General features: G+C 40.0%; 2 protein-coding genes across 3 annotated transcripts in view; one reads left to right on the top strand and one right to left on the bottom strand.

The window, feature by feature from the left end:
- Scp1 (Sarcoplasmic calcium-binding protein 1) overlaps nucleotides 1-20,513 on the bottom strand; it is a 150,015-nt gene that overhangs the window by 113,425 nt on the left and 16,077 nt on the right. For both annotated transcript variants that reach the window (XM_070998731.1, XM_070998730.1), the window contains exon 3: nucleotides 13,098-13,264. In XM_070998731.1, coding sequence (XP_070854832.1) covers nucleotides 13,098-13,264 — 167 coding nt within the window. The remainder of the gene's footprint in view (nucleotides 1-13,097; nucleotides 13,265-20,513) is intronic.
- On the top strand, nucleotides 3,689-10,724 carry LOC139354160 (uncharacterized). Its single transcript, XM_070998418.1, has 2 exons — nucleotides 3,689-5,896; nucleotides 9,180-10,724. The coding sequence occupies exon 2, from the start codon at nucleotides 9,311-9,313 to the stop codon at nucleotides 9,644-9,646; it is 336 nt and encodes a 111-aa protein (XP_070854519.1). The 5' UTR covers nucleotides 3,689-5,896; nucleotides 9,180-9,310; the 3' UTR covers nucleotides 9,647-10,724.

Here is a 20,513-nt window from a genome sequence, read left to right as displayed (position 1 = left end):
GCAGCATGACAGCAGCATTACTTGCACCCTGTAAAGTACTGGAGCAAGAAGACAACGCCACAGAAAGAAAAATTACACAGTTATTTCTTAGAAATTAAATCAGCCTATTTAGCAACCAAAAAGATAAGACATTTCCTTATAGGCATCGAATTCGATCTCGTCACTGACTGTGCAGCCTTTAAGATGACAACAACACAGAAAGACGTCCCTCGTGAAGTAGTTCAGTGAACCTTCAAGATTTCTTGTTCAAAATAGAAAATCGTGCTGGGACCAGAATGAAGCAGTCATGATCGTCACGGCAGAAATCCAGTCACAAAGAGCGCAGAGTAGAGATGAACCCCTATCATCCGTAGCATAGATCCTAAAGGAGAAACCTTATGCTCAATACAAGGTAAAAAACAACTAAATTTACAGGTAGTTTGCTGGAGCCGAGTAGCTCGCTATTCCAAAATTTATAGAAAAAGGGATTTTAAGAACAGCTCATAATTTTGGTCACATGGGATTAGAAAACTCAAAGCATGCAGTCCAGCAGGAGTAATTTATACCTAACTTGTTTCAAACTGCATCGAGTATATAAGTCACAATAGATAAGGGACACAAGCCGTTATCAACCCTCCACGTTGATCATCTAGGATCCTTAGTTATAACGGCAAAGAAGTACAAGTATATAATCGCAGTGATTGACGGATTTTCGAAATACACCTGCTTATATCCCACTAAATCGACTGACGCTCATGAAGTCATAAAACATCTTAGTACTCATTGAGTAAAAGGGTATACTAGATTCGTCGAAAAGTATATAACAAATAGAAGGCAGCGTTTAAGATCCTATAAAGTATATCATCAGGATCCCTAGCCGAATCGAACTAGCTACGTTCGCCTGTCTTTTCGTCCGTATGAACGCTGATATCCTGGTAACTATGAAAGGTAAAAAGTTGTGATATGGCATGCAGATTCCTGATGATCATGCGTAGCACTAGTTTCATCAGGGCGCCACGCCCTCTCTAACGCCCACAAACGCTTCTAACACTTAAACCCGTCTAGCGCCCACATTTTTTAATGTTTTGTAAAAATATAAATGTGATTTGGTTTTGATTACACAGGTACACAGCTGAAAATTAATGAGTTCCAGTTTTCAATGATAATAGGATTCCCCTGAATAAAAGCAAATTTGTATTCCATCAACTACAGGCTTCGTGGACGGCAGAACACTGTGGACGGCAGTACACGTAGTGTCGAAGCGCGCAAGAGAGCAAGCGGAAGCTTGTATACCCTTGCAGCTATAATTATTAAATTTAAAAACACATAAAATGATATTCCCAATAATATAAAATAATATGTCAAAAAACACCAAAAATATAATTTTTTAAAATTTTTTTTCCCGATTATTCTTATGGGAGCTATAAGATATAGTTATCCGATATCGGCTGGTTCCGACTTATATACTACCTGCAAAAGATATAAGACTTTTGGGATAGCTTTAAAACTGAGAGACTAGTTTGCGTAGAAACGGACGGACAGAAGGACATGGCTTGATCGACTCGTCTAGTCATGCTGATCAAGAATATATACACTTTATGGGGTCGGAATCGTCTACTTCACTGCGTTGCAAACTTCTGACTGAAATCAATATACCCTCTGCAAGGGTATAAAAAGAAATTATTTGACTACAGTAAAATTAAGTAAACTGAATATATTTATAATGTTATGCTTACGTATATACATTAATATAACAATATAATTTTTTAGTTAAGTTATAGAAATTTAGTACATTAAAATTTATTTAAATATTTAAATGTATTATTTAATATTACCATTTTTAAAAAATTCATTTTGTATTTTTTACAAAGAAAAATACAAAAAGTAGGAATTATGTAGTAGAATATTTTTCGCTTTAGAAAGGGTATAGGTGCAGTGACACGCGCCAACAGCGAAGAGAAAACAAAAGAAATCAAGTTAAGGGGTGAGAGGAAGACTTGGTTCATTCTGTTTGAGCTATTGAAAGGGAAGCAAGCCATTTAAATTGTGCGCAGCAGATTTACTTTCTTCGTTTTTATACCCTTGCAGAGGATATATTTATTTTAGTCAGAAGTTTGCAACGCAGTGAAGCAGACGTTTCCGACCGCATAAAGTATACATTTTCTTGATCAGCATGACTTGACGAGTCGCGCTAGCCATATCCGTCTGTTCGTCCGTTCCTACGCAAACTAGTCTCTCAGTTTTAAAGCTATCGGGCTGAAACTTTCCCAAAAGTCTTATATCTTTTGCAGGTAGTATATAAGTCGGAACCAGCCGTATCGGACAACTATATTTTATAGCTTCCATAGTAATAATCGGAAAAATAATGAAAAATAATTCTATCTTTGGTGTTTATTTAACGTATAACCTCCTACGCATGCAAATAACATTTTCTAATTAGTTTTGAGTTTCGAATTTAATTAAATCAAAATCGGGCGACTATATCATATAGCTTCCATAGGAACGATCGGGAAATTGGTGTAAAATAATATGAAACAAATTATATACTGAAAGGGTATACAAACTTCGGCTTGCCGAAGCTTACTTCCTTTCTTGTTTAAAGTGAAAATAATAAAGTCAGGTAAGTGTTACATTAAGTTGAAGATGTTGTGCATTGATCTTAGTTTAAAGTATTAAGGTATTCAATGGGTTCCGTAAAAAAAACAAGGAAGAACGCTATAGTCGAGTACCTCGACTATCAGATACCCGTTACTCAGCTAAATAGAGATATGCAAGTAGCAAAGCGAGATTAAAATGCGCCACCCACCGGCGGTATACAGATTTAAGCGTTATGGGCGTTAGAGTGGGCGTGGCAAATTTTTTTTGACCAATCGATAGGTATTGACGAGACCAATACATTTCAGTTAAAATTTTTTATCTAGCAAAAAAATTGTGGGCGTCGCGGCTTGTGGGCGTTAGAGTGGGCGTGGCATATTCTCGTAACAAACTTGCGCTGCGTATAAAGCTACGGAATCTAAATCTGAAATCCCAATTCTCTATCTTTGATAGTTTCCGAGATATCCACGTTCATATTTACGATTTTTTGAAGTTTGTGGGCGGTTTTTGGGCGTTAGGGTGGGCGTGGCAAACTTTTTTTGGGCCAATCGATAGGTATTGATGAGAACATTACATTTCAGTTAAAATTTTTATTCTAGCATCAAAACTGTAGGAGCCACAGTTTTGGGCGGTTTGTGGGCGTTAGAGTGGGCGTGGCACTCTACTGAAACAAACTTGCGCTGCGTAAGAAGCTCAGGAATCTGCACGCCAAATCTCAATAACGTAGTTTCCAAGATCTCAGCGTTCATCCGGACAGACAGACGGACAGACGGACAGACGGACATGGCTAGATCGACTCGGCTAGTGATCCTGATCAAGAATATATATACTTTATGGGGTCGGAAACGCTTCCTTCTGCCTGTTACATACTTTCCGACGAATCTAGTATACCCTTTTACTCTACGAGTAACGGGTATAACTAGTAACATAAAACTAGGCTTGTTAACAATAATTATCCTTTACCAGAAAACATAAATAACACTTTTTTATTAAAATGAATTTAAAAGTAAATAAAAGTGTATGTATTTTAAATTCTATATTTTCATAAGTGAAAACTCATTGGAAATATTCTGAATTTCACAAGTGATTTCACTTGGGACGTGTTACTTGCAAGTGATTTCATAAGTGAAAACTCAACTCACCGGCAGGTGACAGGCCATACGAAAAATGAGTATAGGGAAAAATTTTCATTTGAATTTTCACTTGTGAAAATGCGGACATCCCACTTGTTCTTCAGTTATGCAAGAGGACATGTCCTACGGGATTAACAAGGTGATTTACAAGTGAAACATTTTTTTGGAACTGAAGGGTATGCAGATTCTAGGCTTTCTTGCGCAGCGCAAGTTTATTTCAGCAGCGCGCCACCACCACTCTAACGCTCAGAAACGGTATAAAATTGCGACGGCCACATTTTCGAAGATTAAAATTTAAAATACATTTTATTTTATTTCGCTAGTCAATACCTACCGGCACGCAAAAAAGTTTAAAATATGACCATTAGTTAATAGGTAATGAGCTTACGGCCGTAAATAGCAAGAACATCTTCAATGACGTTAAAGTCATTTGATAACAGTGAAACTGTAAAAATGTAAAATAGATAATACGGAGCAGATCGCCGGCTCCTAATCATGCGCGCATAGGTGTACGACGGCACCTGCAGCGCTCTCTGCTTATCTTTGTCGCCTTCTTTCTTATACCACTAAAGATGTAGCTTATCTATTCAGCAACTACTTTGTAACCCTGCAAATGCCTATATGAAGTTCTTGGAGCCGAGCTTTTACACAGTCCGTCTGCCGCTCCGAATAAACGCTATACATTTTAATATAACCTATTCGTGCGTTATTAATTATAACTATAAGGGTGGCATATTTGTTGTCTTCCCCATAAACATTTGGTGACCCCGACGTGATATAGTTTTTATCGGAGTCTGCATCTCGGTCTCGCGATTGTTTAATACAGTTTAAACAAACGCTTTGTTTGTGCTTCGGTCACAAACACACGAACATACATACATATGTGCATATAAAAGTGCACAGCCGGCCGTTTGATTTTTTGTACATTTTGCGCTGTGAAAAAACACCAAAACTGTGTTGTGCAAATAATTCTTAACTAAGTGAATCGCATTTAATCTTTGTTAATAGCGCATATTACATATATATATATGTACATATAGCCATACATACATTTGTTTGCCACATACATATATCCGCTGTTGCTAGGCAGGCAATTTATCGGCAAGAACAACAACAACCAAGTTAAAGGTTCCGTTGCATCTCGGCGATGCTTGTTAACCTTTACATTTTCGCGGTAAAAGGTATACGGTGTTTCGTGCCTCTAACGCGGTCGGACATTTTATTATATTTCATTTTTTTTTTCTCGAGATTGAAAAGTGTCTGATACGGAAAACTCGGTTCGGGCTCAAAATGAAACCACAAGTGACGTCGACTACTACCGAGTCAAAGCCCAATCTATTTTGCGGCAAATGAGCTCGATGAAATGTTATTTGAACGCTGATGCGGGTAATCAGTTTGACGAAGCTGATTTGCTGGCGCGAATGGAATGGGTCAATTCCTTAAACCAGGCATTTGATTCTGCTCAGACATCGTTGGAAAGACTGGATTTTGCAGAGATCTCGAGCGACCATCGGATTGAATTTGCCGAGGTTTTCATGGATGTGAAGGCCAAACTAAGCCGAGGCTTGGCTGCTCATTGCAAGTCACAATTGCCGGCTTCAACCGCTGCAAATTCAACATGTATTGACATCACTAATAATGCGGATCTTTCTTTTCGATCTAGGAAGCCTCGGTTGCCAAATTTGGAAATTGCTCGTTTTCATGGATCCTATTCTGAGTGGCCGGATTTCCTTGCGACTTTCACTACCGTCATCGGAAATGATGATGAGCTAAGCGACATTGAAAAATTACAATATTTGCGATCGAGTTTTGGTTGCGTGGCTCTGGAAACCATACGCTCGCTTGAACCCTCGAATGCTAATTATAAAATGGCTATGAATTGATGGTTAATCGATTTGATAATAAAGTTTTACACTTTCAGGCACACGTTCAGGCAATATTCGGTTTAAAGGGTGTCGAGAAGGGATCTTCGAAGGGTCTTCGGGAGCTGAGTGATTGCATGAATTCGCATCATTTTAATTCACATCGTCATTTGGAAACTGGATCAGAGGACGCGGGAAAAATGGGAAGAGGATTTGTAAATCACTGAGCTGTCTACCTGGGATGCTTTGGAGTCGTTTTTGGAAAAGAGGTGCAGGATGATGGAAAACTTGGATCAAGCCTTGGTAACTCAAACACCAGGCCAGCAGGTGGGAAAAAACTTGCACAAATATAACCAAAACACACTTATTGCTTCAGCTACTAACTCAAATCATTTGTTTATTTTGCGATGCACGGGATCATTATTTGTCAAAGTGTTCTCGATTTTTAGATTTGAGTCCAAATCTTCGATATAGAGAAGCAAAGAAGTTGCACCTTTGCCTCAACTGTTTGCGCAAGGGGCATAGTTTGCAGCAATGCAAGACGACTCACTGCAAATATTGTCGCATGAAGCACCATTCATTATTACACATGAACCATGAACCTATCCGCAACATCCACTTCATTTTCATCTCCATCATGCGATCCATCCTCCAGCTCTCAGCCATTACCATCTACTTCATCAGCATAAGTATCATGTTCGCATACATCATCGCATCCTGATCATCATTTACTAAGCCCTCCACCCAAAACCTTAAATATTTTGCCGATCGACTACGTGTTGCTTCCAACTGCTACTATCTACGTTAGAAATATAATTGGAGCATTTATGCCTTGCCGAGCAATTTTAGATTCGGCCCCCAGCTAAACTTTATAACCTCTCGCTTAGCTAGCCAACTAAACTTGAATCATAGAAGATCGCAAACCTCGATTTCTTCCATGATCTCTGATAAAACTGTCGATATTCTTGTGCAATCACAAGATGCAAGCTATCGTGCGGCACTCACAGCGGTTGTGACTCACAGTATTACTGATTATTAGCCCCATTTCAACATAAATGCAGCATCATGGAGGATACGGCAAAACATTTCGCTCGCTGACCCTAATTTCAATCAATCACAACGAAATCGGTTTTACAAGCCAGCAACAAGGACCCAGCTGATCATTCCGATGATACACTTGCCGCCATAGTAAAGCGATTTTGGGAAATTGAGGACTTGCACTAGACTTGAAAACGGTCAATACTCTGTTCGTCTCTTGTCCACTTCCGGACTCGAATCTCTATGTGATTCTTATTGCCTGGCTCGTCGTCGTTTCAAGAGTTTGGAAGCTTAACTAGATAGAAACCCAGCCCTGAAAGGGAGGGAGTATATTGATCTAGGTCACATGTCTCTTGCAACAAAGGGACCGTCAGAAACACAATTCTTTTTGCCCCACCATTGCGTACATAAGCAGGAGAGCACGAGTACGAAGCTTCGTGTCGTCTTTGATGGATATGCTAAAACAACTTCTGGTAGCTATCTAAACGACTTACTTATGGCAGGACCAACAATTCAACAAAAAATCTTCAATATACTGCTTCGCTTTCGATTTTTTAAAGTTGCCCTTTGTGGAGATATCTGCAAGATGTACCGTTGCGTGCGTGTTTCGTACCCGGATGATTTTTTGCAGTGTATCGTTTGGAGAGAGAGCACCACGTAAGAGTTGAGTGTTTTTAAATTGAACACGGTGACTTATGGAACCAAGCCAGCTGCCTTCTTGGCTATAAGGGCCATGCATCAACTCTCTTACGATGAGGAGGAATCATTTCCTATTGGAGCCAAAATTGTTCGTAGAGATTTCTATGTGGATGATTTAATATCTGGTGGGGACTCAGTTGAGGAGGTGAGAGAAATTCGTCGTCAGGTGAAGGAACTACTGTCGCGAGGCCATTTTCCAATCCGCAAATGGTGTTCTAATGAGTCAGCAGCCCTGGAAGGGGAGTCTGAATGCGACAAGGAGCAGCTAATCAAATTTCACGATGGATCGGATGTCGCCAAGGCATTGGGACTAGTCTGGGATCCATCTTCTGATCAACTCCTATTTAATTTTTCTCAACTGCCAACCAATCAACGAGCCACTAAGCGGGTTGCATTGTCAACGATTGCCAAATTTTATGATCCACTCGGTTTAATAACTCCAATTATCACAAAATCGAAGATTTTTCTGCAATCTCCATGGAGTGCGAACGTGGATTGGGATGACGCACTGCCAGAGCCCATTCTTTCGTCATGGGGGGAGTTGACCTCACAGTTATCAGTCGTACAAAACTTTAAATTTCCACGATTCGTACTGCAACCAAGGGCTTCCGTTGAGTTGAATGGATTCTGCGATGCTAGCATGTCAGCTTATGGAGCTTGTCTATTCTTGCGATCGGAGACCAATGGAGAATCGAAAGTCCATCTGCTCTGTGCCAAGTCAAGGGTAGCTCCACTGCAAAGCTCGTCGAATTGGCCGTCCCTGCTAGACTCAGCAAAGGATCTTCCAGAGCGCCGTTCTGTGGCTCTAATTGGGTCCGTTTGCATAGACAGTTCATCAAACTGCAAATTCCTCAACTCTTTCGATAAGGTGCAGCGCGTATTTGCATACATTATCGGTTCATTTTAAATTGCAGAGCCAAATCTGCGCCGGTAAAAGGTCGTCTATCGGTGGAGGAGATCAACTCTGGAACTGTACTTCTTTTGAGGAGCATCCAACAGGTTAACTTGGCGAAGGAATATGGATCTCTTAGCCAGGGCAAGCCGTTTCCACAGAAAAGCAAGCTGGTTTCGCTTAGGCCTATACTCGGATCCGATGGGTTTTTTCGCTTGGGTGGAAGGCTTCAGAACGCAAACTTGGACTACGATAAGAGGCATCCGATACTGTTGCCCAAGGATCATCCAGTCACCAAGGCGATCATCGTTTATTATCATGAGAAATATCTGCATGGAGGATCGCAGGCGCTGCTCGCCGCATTACGGCAAGTTCGTCGCCAGCGTTATCAACAAATGCGTTCGATGTTTCCGAATGAAGCCTGTTACTTGGGAGCACGTCATGGGTAGCCTGCCAGCAAATAGAGTGCAGCCCAATCCAGCTTTTCATACCACTCCTGTGGTGGACTCCTGTGGACTATTGTGGGCCATTCTATCATAAGGCAGAGGCCAGAAATAAGGCACCCCACAAGTGCTATATCGCCGTCTTTGTCTGCTTTTCCACGAAGGCTGCTCATTTGGAAGTGGTGCAGGATCTCACGGATTCTTTCATCGCAGCGCTGAGGAGATTCATCAGCCTTAGAGGCAGTCCGCGTACCATTTGGAGCGACAATGCTACAAACTTTGTCGGTGCAAAGAGCGAGCTTGCCGAGCTGAAAGAGCTTTTTTTGAGCGAGCAGCACACAGCATCGATATCTTCCGTCTGTTTAGCTGATGGGATCGATTGGAAGTTCATCCCCCGCACTTCGGTGGTTTATGGGAGGCTGCTGTGAAGTCAGCTAAATTTCACTTCTACAGAGTCGTCGGTGCATCCATCTTAGCCATCGATGAATTAAGAACTCTTGCATATGAGATTTCTGCTATCCACTCTGTCCAATTTCAGAAAATGCTGAAAGCCTTGAGGTGCTAACACCGGCGCATTTCCTGAAGGGTTCCAGCTACACTAAGTTTCCTGAACCTGACATTACTCATCTTCGCGAAGGCCGTCTCAGCAGATGGCAGCGGGTGACCCAGATGCAACAACATTTCTGGAAAAGGTGGAGCAGCGAGTATTTGTCCCTACTTCAAGAGAGGAGCAAGTGGCGGGTCGGCGGGTCTAACATCAAGGTTGGAAGCATAGTTTTGCTGAAGGAGGAGAACGTTCCACCCTTGAGATGGCAGCTTGGGTGCATCCAGGAAGTCATACCCCGCGGGGACGGAGTCATCCGAGTAGCTATGGTCCGTACAGCTACGGGTCTGATCAAGAGAGCCGTCGCCAAACTAGCCGTTCTGCCCATCGATTCCGAGATTGTTGGAACCTTACCTCTTCCAACGGGGGGAGTATGTTCGGAGCAGATCGCCATCGCCTAGTCATGCGCGCATAGGTGTACGACGGCACCTGCCACGCTCTCTGCTTATCTTTCTCGCCTTCTTTCTTATAGCACTAAAGCTGTCGCTTATCTATTCAGCAACTTATTTGTAAGCCTGCAAATGTCTATATGAAGTTCTTGGAGCCGAGCTTTTACACAGTCCGTCTGCCGCTCCGAATAAACGCTATACATATTAATATAACCTATTCGTGCGTTATTAATTATAACTATAAGGGTGGCATATTTGTTGTCTTCCCCATAAACAATGTAAACATCGATGTGTCTTCCCCCCTACTCGAAGGTATATTTATTTGTAAGTCGGTTAGCTGATCATGGTGTTGGATAATACTAGTTAGAAAACACATTGTGGAATGTATTGACTCTTCAAAACCTATTTTTTACCCTCTTAGCGAGTATCTCGACTATCAGATACCCGTTACTCGGCAAATGGGACCAAAGGGAAATGGAGATATGCAAGCAGTAAAGCGAAATTAAAATGCGCCACCTACCCGCGATCTCAATATATGGTTATGTGGGCGGTACACAGATTTAGGCGTTATGGGCGTTAGAGTGGGCGTGGCAAACTTTGTTTGGGTTCAATCGATAGGTATTGACGAGACTAATACATTGTTTATCTAGCATAAAAATTGTGGGCACCACAGATTAGGGCGGGTTGTGGGCGTTAAAGTGAGCGTGGCATCTTCTGCGCACAAGGCTACGAAATCTAAATCTGAAATCCCAATTCTCTATCTTCGATAGTTTCCGAGATATCCGCGTTCATATTTTCGATTTTTTGAAGTTTGTGGGCGTTAAAGTGGGCGTGGCAAACCTTTTTTTGGGTTAGTCGATAGGTATTGATGTGGACAATACATTTCAGCTAAAATTTTTATTCTAGCACACAGTTTTGGGCCGTTTGTGGGCGTTAGAGTGGGCGTGGCTGAAACAAACTTGCTGCTTATGAAGCTCAGGAATCTGCATGCCAAATCTCAATAGCCAAGCCCTTATAGCTTCCGAGATCTCAGCGTTCATCCAAACAGACAGACAGACGGACATGGCTAGATCGACTCGGCTAGTGATCCTGATCAAGAATATATATACTTTATGTGGTCGAAAACGCTTCCTTCTGCCTGTTACATACTTTCCGACGAATCTAGTATACCCTTTTACTCTACGAGTAACGGGTATAAAAACTAGCGACGTTCGCACGTTCAACAATCAAAAGTGCCGAACTTAAGGTATCACAACTTTTGATATCAATCCCACTCAAAGGCCCTTAACGCCCATATTAATATTCAGTTTTGTTTTTTAAATTATTTGGTTAATCTTTTTTATCTCATGTATAGACTATAAATACTTACACAAAGGGATAATTTTAAAAAACTCATATCGACTTTTTTTTTGAGGAGAAGAGTAACTGAAGTTCGATTATATTAAAGTCATGTTAGCTTTCTCTTATACTATTTTAAATTCTAACGCACATCAGGCAATCGGCAATGGCAATCGTCGTTTTAGCTAACGACGCAAAAGCATTTGACAAACTTAAAATTGTAACGCGGAGGTTGTCGATAATCTAAACGCAAGCAGGAATTACAGAAACATACAAATAAATATATAATAACCGTGTGGTCTTCGTAATTGCGGGCTATAACTTCCACAAAAAAATTCTTGGGAATCGTCTCTTGAGATTGAGATCAAACAGTCTTTATCCGATATTCGTGTATAAGTCATGCGACCACTGTAGTACTATTTCTTCGTCCTCCAGAAGAAATTGTTACGTACGCCCCCCCATGCAAAGATTCACATTCATACAAGAGAAGCAACGACGTGTTTTGAGTCGAGGGGACGTGTTCATTTGACTAACCAGACTCAGACTGGTAATGGCAGAAGAAAGTGCAATTTGGCAAATCACGGGTGTCGTGTGACCAGAGCAACGGCCAATGTTTGTGCCTAACCGAAGTAGACACTCGCAAGCCAATCGCGTCGGGGCAAAGTATTTTGGAACACGGAAGCATAGTTTAATGATTAGTGAAATAAGCTATATTCTAAAGTAGGTCAGGGAATTATGATTATGGTAGCAGTTTTGTGTAGTTGGCGCGGCTGACACAACATGTGCTGACTGCATTGGCGGGTCAGTGGGCTGTTGAGTCTGTGAGACGGTGAGTTAGTGAGACATATAACATGCTGATCAGCAATTCTCTTGTGCAGTGGGTGCTACCTAACAAATCATTGACCGAGGAGGATCTTTCTAGAAATCGACCTACTGGTAACCGTACCCCGGCAGCTGGTAAAATACAACAGCCAGCCGTGGACCCGAATAGCAATTCGAAAGATTCTTAAGCGTCGGACCACCGCTGCAAGAGTAATAAAAGAACGTGGAGAGAATCAACCATAAGGACGACATCCGACATACTGTGATGTCTGTGGCCGCAGTACTCGTGATCCCTATGCTCCTGCAAATTGTTAAGATGTACGAGCCATTCGTTCAGAGGCGTATTGGCCAATAGCATACTTTGGGAAAAGTAGTGATGCCATAGAAATATGTTAATAGAGTCAATCAAAATTAAACTTATACATATCCACAGGCCGATAGTTCCATACAAATCACTTGGAGGACAAGTGAAAATCAAAACATTGAAAACATTTAAAATGTATTGAATACATTGAATACATAGACAAAGTTCGAGTCATGATGAACAATTAAAAAAGAAAAGTCTCTCCACCAGCCGTTGAAGACGTCGCATTATATATATAGCAGCGATGCCGCTCTTCAATAACATAAACAATTCTTGCAGTCACTAACTGCCGCTCACTGAGTGGCACTCTTACTCTCAATATCCCAAGTGGACGAGCTGTGGGCTGCTGACGCGGAAAAGTGGAGTAGGTCAAGAACAATGACATAACTTTCGACGGACAACCATGATAATAGGGAATCGTATTGCACGGCCGCGACGATCCATTTGGCACACGAATGTGTGAAGGGGAGAGAATATGGCCGAAACATAGCCCGAACGAATTGCTATCAAGCGACGGCTAAGCTTGTGGGGCAATGTGGAGTGTCGACCGACGAACTTCACGCACTAATATTATTTTTCAGGCACTCCAAATATTTGTTGAAGAGGAGGCTTACCAAGTTCCCACTTCCCAAATACGACGTGTCTTATGCCGGCAAAAATAGTGCCTGATCTTCGGTAGCCTCTCCCTCGGCAATAATATGCCCACATAACACAATTGAAAATATATGAGAAAAAGGGTAGCATATTCCAAAAATGAAAACAAATTGTTTTACTGTAAGAATAAACTCAACTGTGCCAAGAATTTAACTTTGAATTTTTTAAATTTGTATGCGGATATGGTTTATCCAGTTAAAAAAATCCATATGAAAGCAACCATTGGATTATGATTGTTAGTATGTGTTTGTGCTATAGCTATTAAATCCATGTATATAAATGTACCTTATCATCATCAGCGATCGCAGAAATTTCCTCCCATAAGTTTTTCATAAGTTTTTTATAGTCATCTAATCGAGAAGTGCTGCAATCTCCCTTTCCTTCAACGACACAAGCTCTAACTGCCATGCAAAGAAAGTCATTCTGGTCCAAGAATCCATTGTTGTCAATATCTAAAAGTAATTTAAAATTCGAAACATTTTATTCTAAGGTAGTGTATCCCGGTGGGTAAGGTAAGGTAGCAAACATGACATATCGTTAATGTAAGGTCCCGTCCAAAATGTCTAGTTCAATTACTTGTTCTGAAATGCTTCTTGAAAAGAATTCCAGACATAAAGTGCACGTTAAAATTATTTAAGAAAACTAAAATTATGCTTAAATAGGGAAAAGTACATATGTTTTAGGTAGAGACTTCATAAAGCAGGGGACCTATGCTAAAATGTTTCTAAATGATGAACGTTTGATCATAAAATTGAGTGAATACCAAAGGTTTTTTAATTAAAACAAAATTTCTTAAATCAAGATCCGTTGGCAATGTTTTTTTTATTAGAGAGTTCTTAAGTCTTAAAAAAAAATGTAAGTAAAAATGATTTTGTAATTTTGTATATTTGTTCTTAATTTTCAAATTATTTGCTAATCCTTACTTTCGTACTTTCAGAAATGGATAATTTAACCAGTAACTCATAGAGTGAAAAAGTACACTACATTGGTCGGAAATTATTGAATAGGTAGAACGAAGCGTTTCCGACCCTACGGCATTTAGATTCTTGTGCTTCGCCCACTCTAACGCCCATAACGCTCAGACCTGTCTAGCGCCCACAATTTTTTGTTTTATTTCGTAACAATTTGAATAAGACTTTGTTTTTGTTGTCAATACCCATCTATTACAATACTTAAAAATTATTCAAACTAAACCATTCATTAAAAAGGTATAATCTACATATTCCTCGCTCTCCCCTAAGCTGAGTAACCGGTATTTGCTAGTCGAAGGCATCGACTTTAGCTTTTTCTTTTGTTTTGAAAATCTAGATCATAAGGCAAATACACTAACCGCTGGGCCAGCTAGCCTTCTAATACAAATGGGGGAAAAACAAGCATATGAAGTGCATTAGAGAAGTTGTGAAAATAAACCAAGAAAGAACGCTATTGTCGACACCCTCGATCACCAGATACCCGTTACTCAGCTAAGAGGAATGCGAGGAGATGGAGCGACTGTTCCAATATTACTCACCCCGCAACAGCGCCACCTAACGATTTAATTATTTGCCTAAAACATCAAACATCAACATAATCAAAACAAAATTTCATTAATCTTTTACAAAACAAGAAAGGAAGTTAACTTCGGCAAGCCGAAGCTTGTATACCATTGCAGCTATAATTATTAAATTTAAAAACACAAAAAATGATATTCCCAATAGAACAAATTAATATTGACAAAAAAAATATTTTTTGACAATAACACCGAATTTGTTTCATATTATTTTCCTACCAATTTTCCGATCGTTCCTATGGCAGCTATATGATATAGTCGTCCGATTTTGATAAAATTAAATTCGAAATCCAGAACTAATCAAAAAATGTTATTTCCAAGCGTAGGAGGTTATATGTGAAAAAACACCGAAGCTATAATTTGTTTCACATTATTTTCCCACCAATTTTGCGATCGTTCCTATGGCAGCTATATGCTATAGTCGTCCGATTTTGATCAAATTACATTCGAAATTCAGAACTAATTAAAAAATATTATTTCCAAGCTTAGGAGGTTATATGCCAAAAAACACCAAAGACATAATTTTTTTAAATTTTTTTTTTCCGATTATTCCTATGGGAGCTATAAGATATAGTTGTCCGATCCGGCTGGTTCCGACTTATATACTACCTGCAAAAGATATAAGACTTTTGGGAAAGTTTCAGCCCGATAGCTTTAAAACTGAAAGACTAGTTTGCGTAGAAACGGACGGACAGACGGACATGGATAGAGTAACTCGTCTAGTCATGCTGATCAAGAATATATATACTTTATGGGGTCGGAAACGTCTCCTTCACTGCGTTGCAAACATCTGACTGAAATCAATATACAGCTGTGTTCATTAAAATAGCAGTGCGACAGAAGCGAAACTTTATAACGGTTTATTAGCATAGTCCTTTTCATTAGTTAATCGCTAGTACATCACTTTTGTAGAATGGATCATAGAGATACAAAACAAGCAAAAACCCCATTAGATTTGGTCTGTTTTTGGGTTTCTTTCATATTTTTGCACACGGACACAACATTTCGGCTGTTCACTAAAATAGCAGTTTTTGATTTTCTTCCAGGAAAAGTCCCGAAAATCTTTGTAATTTGGTAAAAATAGGTTTTTAATGAAGACCATTATTATAAATTGAACCATAATACACTATAACTATAGAAAAAACTTAACTTTAATGGGTAGAGGACCTCATTGCTTCAAGGGAGAAAGGAAAAATTGATTGAGCTTAGAAAGGAGGGCCAAACGTATCAATATATTCAAAGTCCCTTAAAATGTACAGCCAATATGAGTTACAATGCCATAAACTATGAACCGAAGCCCGAAAAACGTTATGCGATACGGAAAACCACAATTTTAGAGGACTTTCGCAAAGTGCGCTTCAGCAAAACTTATCCTTTTGCATCCTGTAGGACTATAAAAGCGGATGTGAGCTTGGGAATCAGGGATGGCACTATTCTCCGAAGTCTGTTCGATGAAAATTTGAATGCTAGAAGTCCACCAAAGGAGCAATTACTTGGTAAAAGACACCTCAAAGACAAGTTGAAGTTTGCCAAAAGCCACTTGAACTAGCCACTTTCAAAAGGTCGATATATCCTTTGGACAGATGAGTCTTAGCTGGTGTTTTTTGGTGGAACAGGTTCAAAATAGTATGTCCGTCGACCATCAGACACCGGGTACCACCCAAAACAAAATCTCAAGACCGTTAAGCAGATGGACTTAAAATCATTGTATGGGCAAATTTCTCATATAGCGGTGTGGGCCCCTTACGTTTGATCGATGAGATCGTGGACCAACATGTTTACGTAAATATACTGAGAAACGTCATTCTGTCGTATACTGATGATCAAATGTCCTTAATATGGACATTTCAGCAGGACAATAATCCTAAACACACCAACAAATTGGCCACACCAACATTTAGCCAAAAACAAATTGACGTAATGCCGTGTCCAGCACAGTCCCCGGATTTAAGTCCGACTGAAAACTTATCGAGGGACATAAGCGTTTTGTTGTCAAGAAATCCCCGACTTCTTAGCCGCAGCTTTGGCAAGTTGTGCAGGAGGGACGGGGTCAGAGTTCCCGCAAACGTTGCAAGGACTTGGTGGACTCCATGCCACGCAGGTGTTAGCCTGTAATAGCCAATAAAAGCCATACAACAAAATATTTGGTCGTAATCAAATCGATATTTAGTAGGATTAAGTTATTAATGAGCCATATTGAATTTTATCATATTTTTCTTTTAAGACTGCTATTTCAATGAACACCATAATTCAGTCTTTCTTTTTTGTTATTATCCATATTTGCTAAAATATTGAAGTACCCAACAGGAAAAAACAGCTAGATTATTTAAAAATAAATAATTAAAACTGTTGTATTTAAGTTTTGTTTCAATGATGTGTTTATAATAGTGTTTTTCGATTTTATACGTGCAGGTCGTATGCACTGCTATTTCAATGAACACAGCTGTACCCTCTGCAAGGGTATACAAATTTGGGCGCTAGACAGGATTTAGCGTGGGCGTATGGGCGTTAGAGTGGGCATGACACCCTGCTGATTGCCAAATCCCAACTTTCGTTCATAAGGACGGACACACAGACTGACAGACGGATATGGATAGATCGACTCGGCTAGTGATCCTGATCAAGAATATATATACTTTATGGGGTCGGAAACGCTTCCTTCTACCTGTTACGAGTAACGGGTATAACTACCAACCCTCTATCTTTAATAGTTTTCAAGATCTCATCTCTAAGAATGATTTTTTGAAGTTTGTAAGCGTTAAATTGGGCGTCGCAAAATTTTTTTGGTCGATCGATGGGTATTGACGAAAATAATACATTTCAGCTAAAGTTTTTTTCTATCACTTAAACTTAAATATCAACCGTTTTGGACGGCTTGTGGGCGTTAGATTGGGCGTGGCTTGTTGCTGAAATAAACTTGAGCTGCCTAATAAACTCTAGAATCTAAATGCCTAGTCCCAACTTTCTAGCTTTTGTAGTTTCCGAGATTATAGCGGTTATACGAATGGACAGATAGATATATATAAAAATATATATATATATATAAAAAAAACGACGACGCTGTGCTTACTGACCGCAGAAAACACAGAGGATCCGCAGTGGACCAGCGTACCTTACGAGAATCAGTATTTTGTTTTGCAGAAAGCTGAACTCGGTTTTCACTCATTTTTTCGGCGAAAGATGTGAAAAACCGAAAAGAAGTAAACAAGACTAGAGGTGGTAACCATCAGCTGGTCGCAGCCGCAGTGAGTTGCCTAACACTCAACGAGAACGTTGAACCTATCAGGTAGCGGCAACCGCTGGAGGGCGCTAGGTTCCTTTTTATTAAAATAGAGCATACTACTAGGCGGGTAAATAAAAGGTTTTAGTAGCCATATCGAGTTCGGATGAAAAGGATAACTACTTATAACCAGTGCAGGCATCACAAAAGTTGAAGTGGGAGAATATGTCCCAAAACATTGCAGGAGGAGCATCCTTAAAGGATCTGACATCAGCTATGTCGAGGCTGCTCGATATAAGGTTAAAAATCTGCCAACTAAATCGGTCGTCGAAGGGCTTAAATAAGATCGGAAAAGCGATATTGGGGCTACTTCTCTGCAGGTCAACCAGCTAACCGACGATAACGCGCGGTTTAAAGTAGCGGTTATAAGCCTTCGCTTAGACAGATAAGCTGATAAGCGAATCATAAATATGTTGCTAGAACAACAAAAGAAAAAAAATGTAGTTGTAAAAGGTCTGAAGGTGGATAATAACTGCAAATTGGCTGTCAAAACGCTATTGAAGAGAATCTGCAACTAAAGGGTTCAAGGGTTTCCGATTTGCGAAAGCCTAATGAGCGGGATGGCAAAATGATGGTTCTAGTAGAATGTGAATCCCAAGGAGAAGCGGAGAATATTTTGAAGAATGTCCATAAATTGCGTGGAAGTCAGGTGTTCCTTGACAAGGATTTGACAGTGAAAAAACAAGCGAATAAAGTACTCTTCTAGAGCTAAAAAAGTTTCTTCTGGTCATTCGCAGGCAAACAAAAGTAAAAGTTTAAAACGACAGTATCAACGTAGAAATTGGATGTACTTAAATAACAATAAGGTGCTTAAGTGGCAAGGAAAACCAGCTGAAACAAAATTAATGGAAATGTACGAAAATGTCTCACATTAATTATTCGTTCCTAAGACAAAAGTCTAAGTCAAAAAACTAAGAAGAAACAAGAATAAATGTCTCACATTAATTATGCGGTCCTAAGACAAAAGTCTAAGTCAAACAAGGAAGAACGCTATAGTCGAGTATCTCGACTATCAGATACCCGTTACTCAGCTAAATAGAGATATGCAAGTAGCAAAGCGAGATTAAAATGCGCCACCTACCGGCGGTATACAGATTTAAGCGTTATGGGCGTTAGAGTGGGCGTGTCAATTTTTTTTTTTTGGACCAATCGATAGGTATTGACGAGACCAATACATATCAGTTAAAATTTTTTATCTAGCATAAAAATTGTGGGCGGTTTTCGAGGCTTGTGGGCGTTAGAGTGGGCGTGGCATATTCTCGTAACAAACTTGCGCTGCGTATAAGGGTACGGAATCTAAATCTGATATCCCAATTCTCTATCTTTGATAGTTTCCGAGATATCCACGTTCATATTTACGATTTTTTGAAGTTTGCGGGCGGTTTATGGGCGTTAGGGTGGGCGTGGCAAACTTTTTTTTGGTCAATCGATAGGTATTGATGAGAACATTACATTTCAGTTACAATTTTTATTCTAGCATCAAAACTGTAGGAGCCACAGTTTTGGCCGGTTTGTGGGCGTTAGAGTGGGCGTGGCACTCTACTGAAACAAACTTGCGCTGCGTAAGAAGCTCAGCACGCCAAATCTCAATAGCCTAGCTCCCATAGTTTCCGAGATCTCAGCGTTCATCCGGACAGACAGACGGACAGACGGATATGGCTAGATCGACTCGGCTAGTGATCCTGATCAAGAATATATATACTTTATGGGGTCGGAAACGCTTCCTTCTGCCTGTTACATACTTTCCGACGAATCTAGTATACCCTTTTACTCTACGAGTAACAGGTATAAAAACTAAAAAGAAACAAGAGTAAATGTAGTAGATGTAGTCCTATGTTAGAGTGTAGTAATGTTGCAGGTACAAATGCGAATGATGAGGCCGATATCTGGATACTGGATACTGGAGATCAAAGTATTGTCCTATAACGTGGCAGGAATCAAAAACAAGCTTCAATATAATGATTTCTTTCAGTACATTGCGTCTTTCCTTATTTTCATTCTATCTGAAACATTCCTTGAAGCCAAATTGGATGCTGTCGAAGTCAAATTTAAAGACTTTGTGCTTAGATGGGCGCCAGAGGACGAGCAAGTGGTGGAATGATATTTGGAATAAAAAAAGAACTTCACGACCGGAATATAATCAGTTTCATAAATGTAGATGAGACCAGTATAATCCCACTGAGGACTGTAGAAAATGAAAGCCTGAACCTGCTTCCAGTGTATATTAATTGCAATCGTTGGGAAAGAGATTCTGGGAAGTTATTGCAAGGTTTTAAACCATGCTCGACTAAATGAGAGGACACTGATCAAAGGAGACTGTAACGCAAGGATGGGAGAAGCTCAACTTCATGGATTCGACCAATCTCAATGAAGCCCGTAATGCCAAAGACAAAGTGACAGACGCCAATGACCGGCACCTAATGGACTTGCTCGAGCTGTTTGGCTTCACGGTGGTCAATGGAAGGTCGTCAAGCGATCCTTTGTGTGACTACACTTTTATGAGAGGTGAAGCTCGGTCCACCATCGACCTATGTATGACATGCGGTACATGGATAGAAAGTGAATACCAAATGTTTTTTAATTAAAACAAAATTTCTTAAATCAAGATCCGTTGGCATTGTTTTTTTATTTAAGAGTTCTTAAGTCTTAAAAAAAATTGTAAGTAAAAATGATTTTGTAATTTTGTATATTTGTTCTTAATTTTCAAATTATTTGCTCATCCTTAGACATAAACTTTCGTACTTTCAGAAATGGATAATTTAACCCGTAACTCATAGAGTGAAAGGGTACACTACATTGGTCGGAAATTATTGAACAGGTAGAACGAAGCGTTTCCGACCCTACGGCATTTAGATTCTTGTGCTTCGCCCAC

The sequence above is a fragment of the Drosophila suzukii genome, assembly GCF_043229965.1.
Source record: "Drosophila suzukii chromosome 2 unlocalized genomic scaffold, CBGP_Dsuzu_IsoJpt1.0 scf_2c, whole genome shotgun sequence".
NCBI lineage: Eukaryota > Metazoa > Arthropoda > Insecta > Diptera > Drosophilidae > Drosophila > Drosophila suzukii.
Note: the sequence above shows the minus strand (reverse complement) of the source record. Positions and strands in the feature narration are given on the sequence as shown.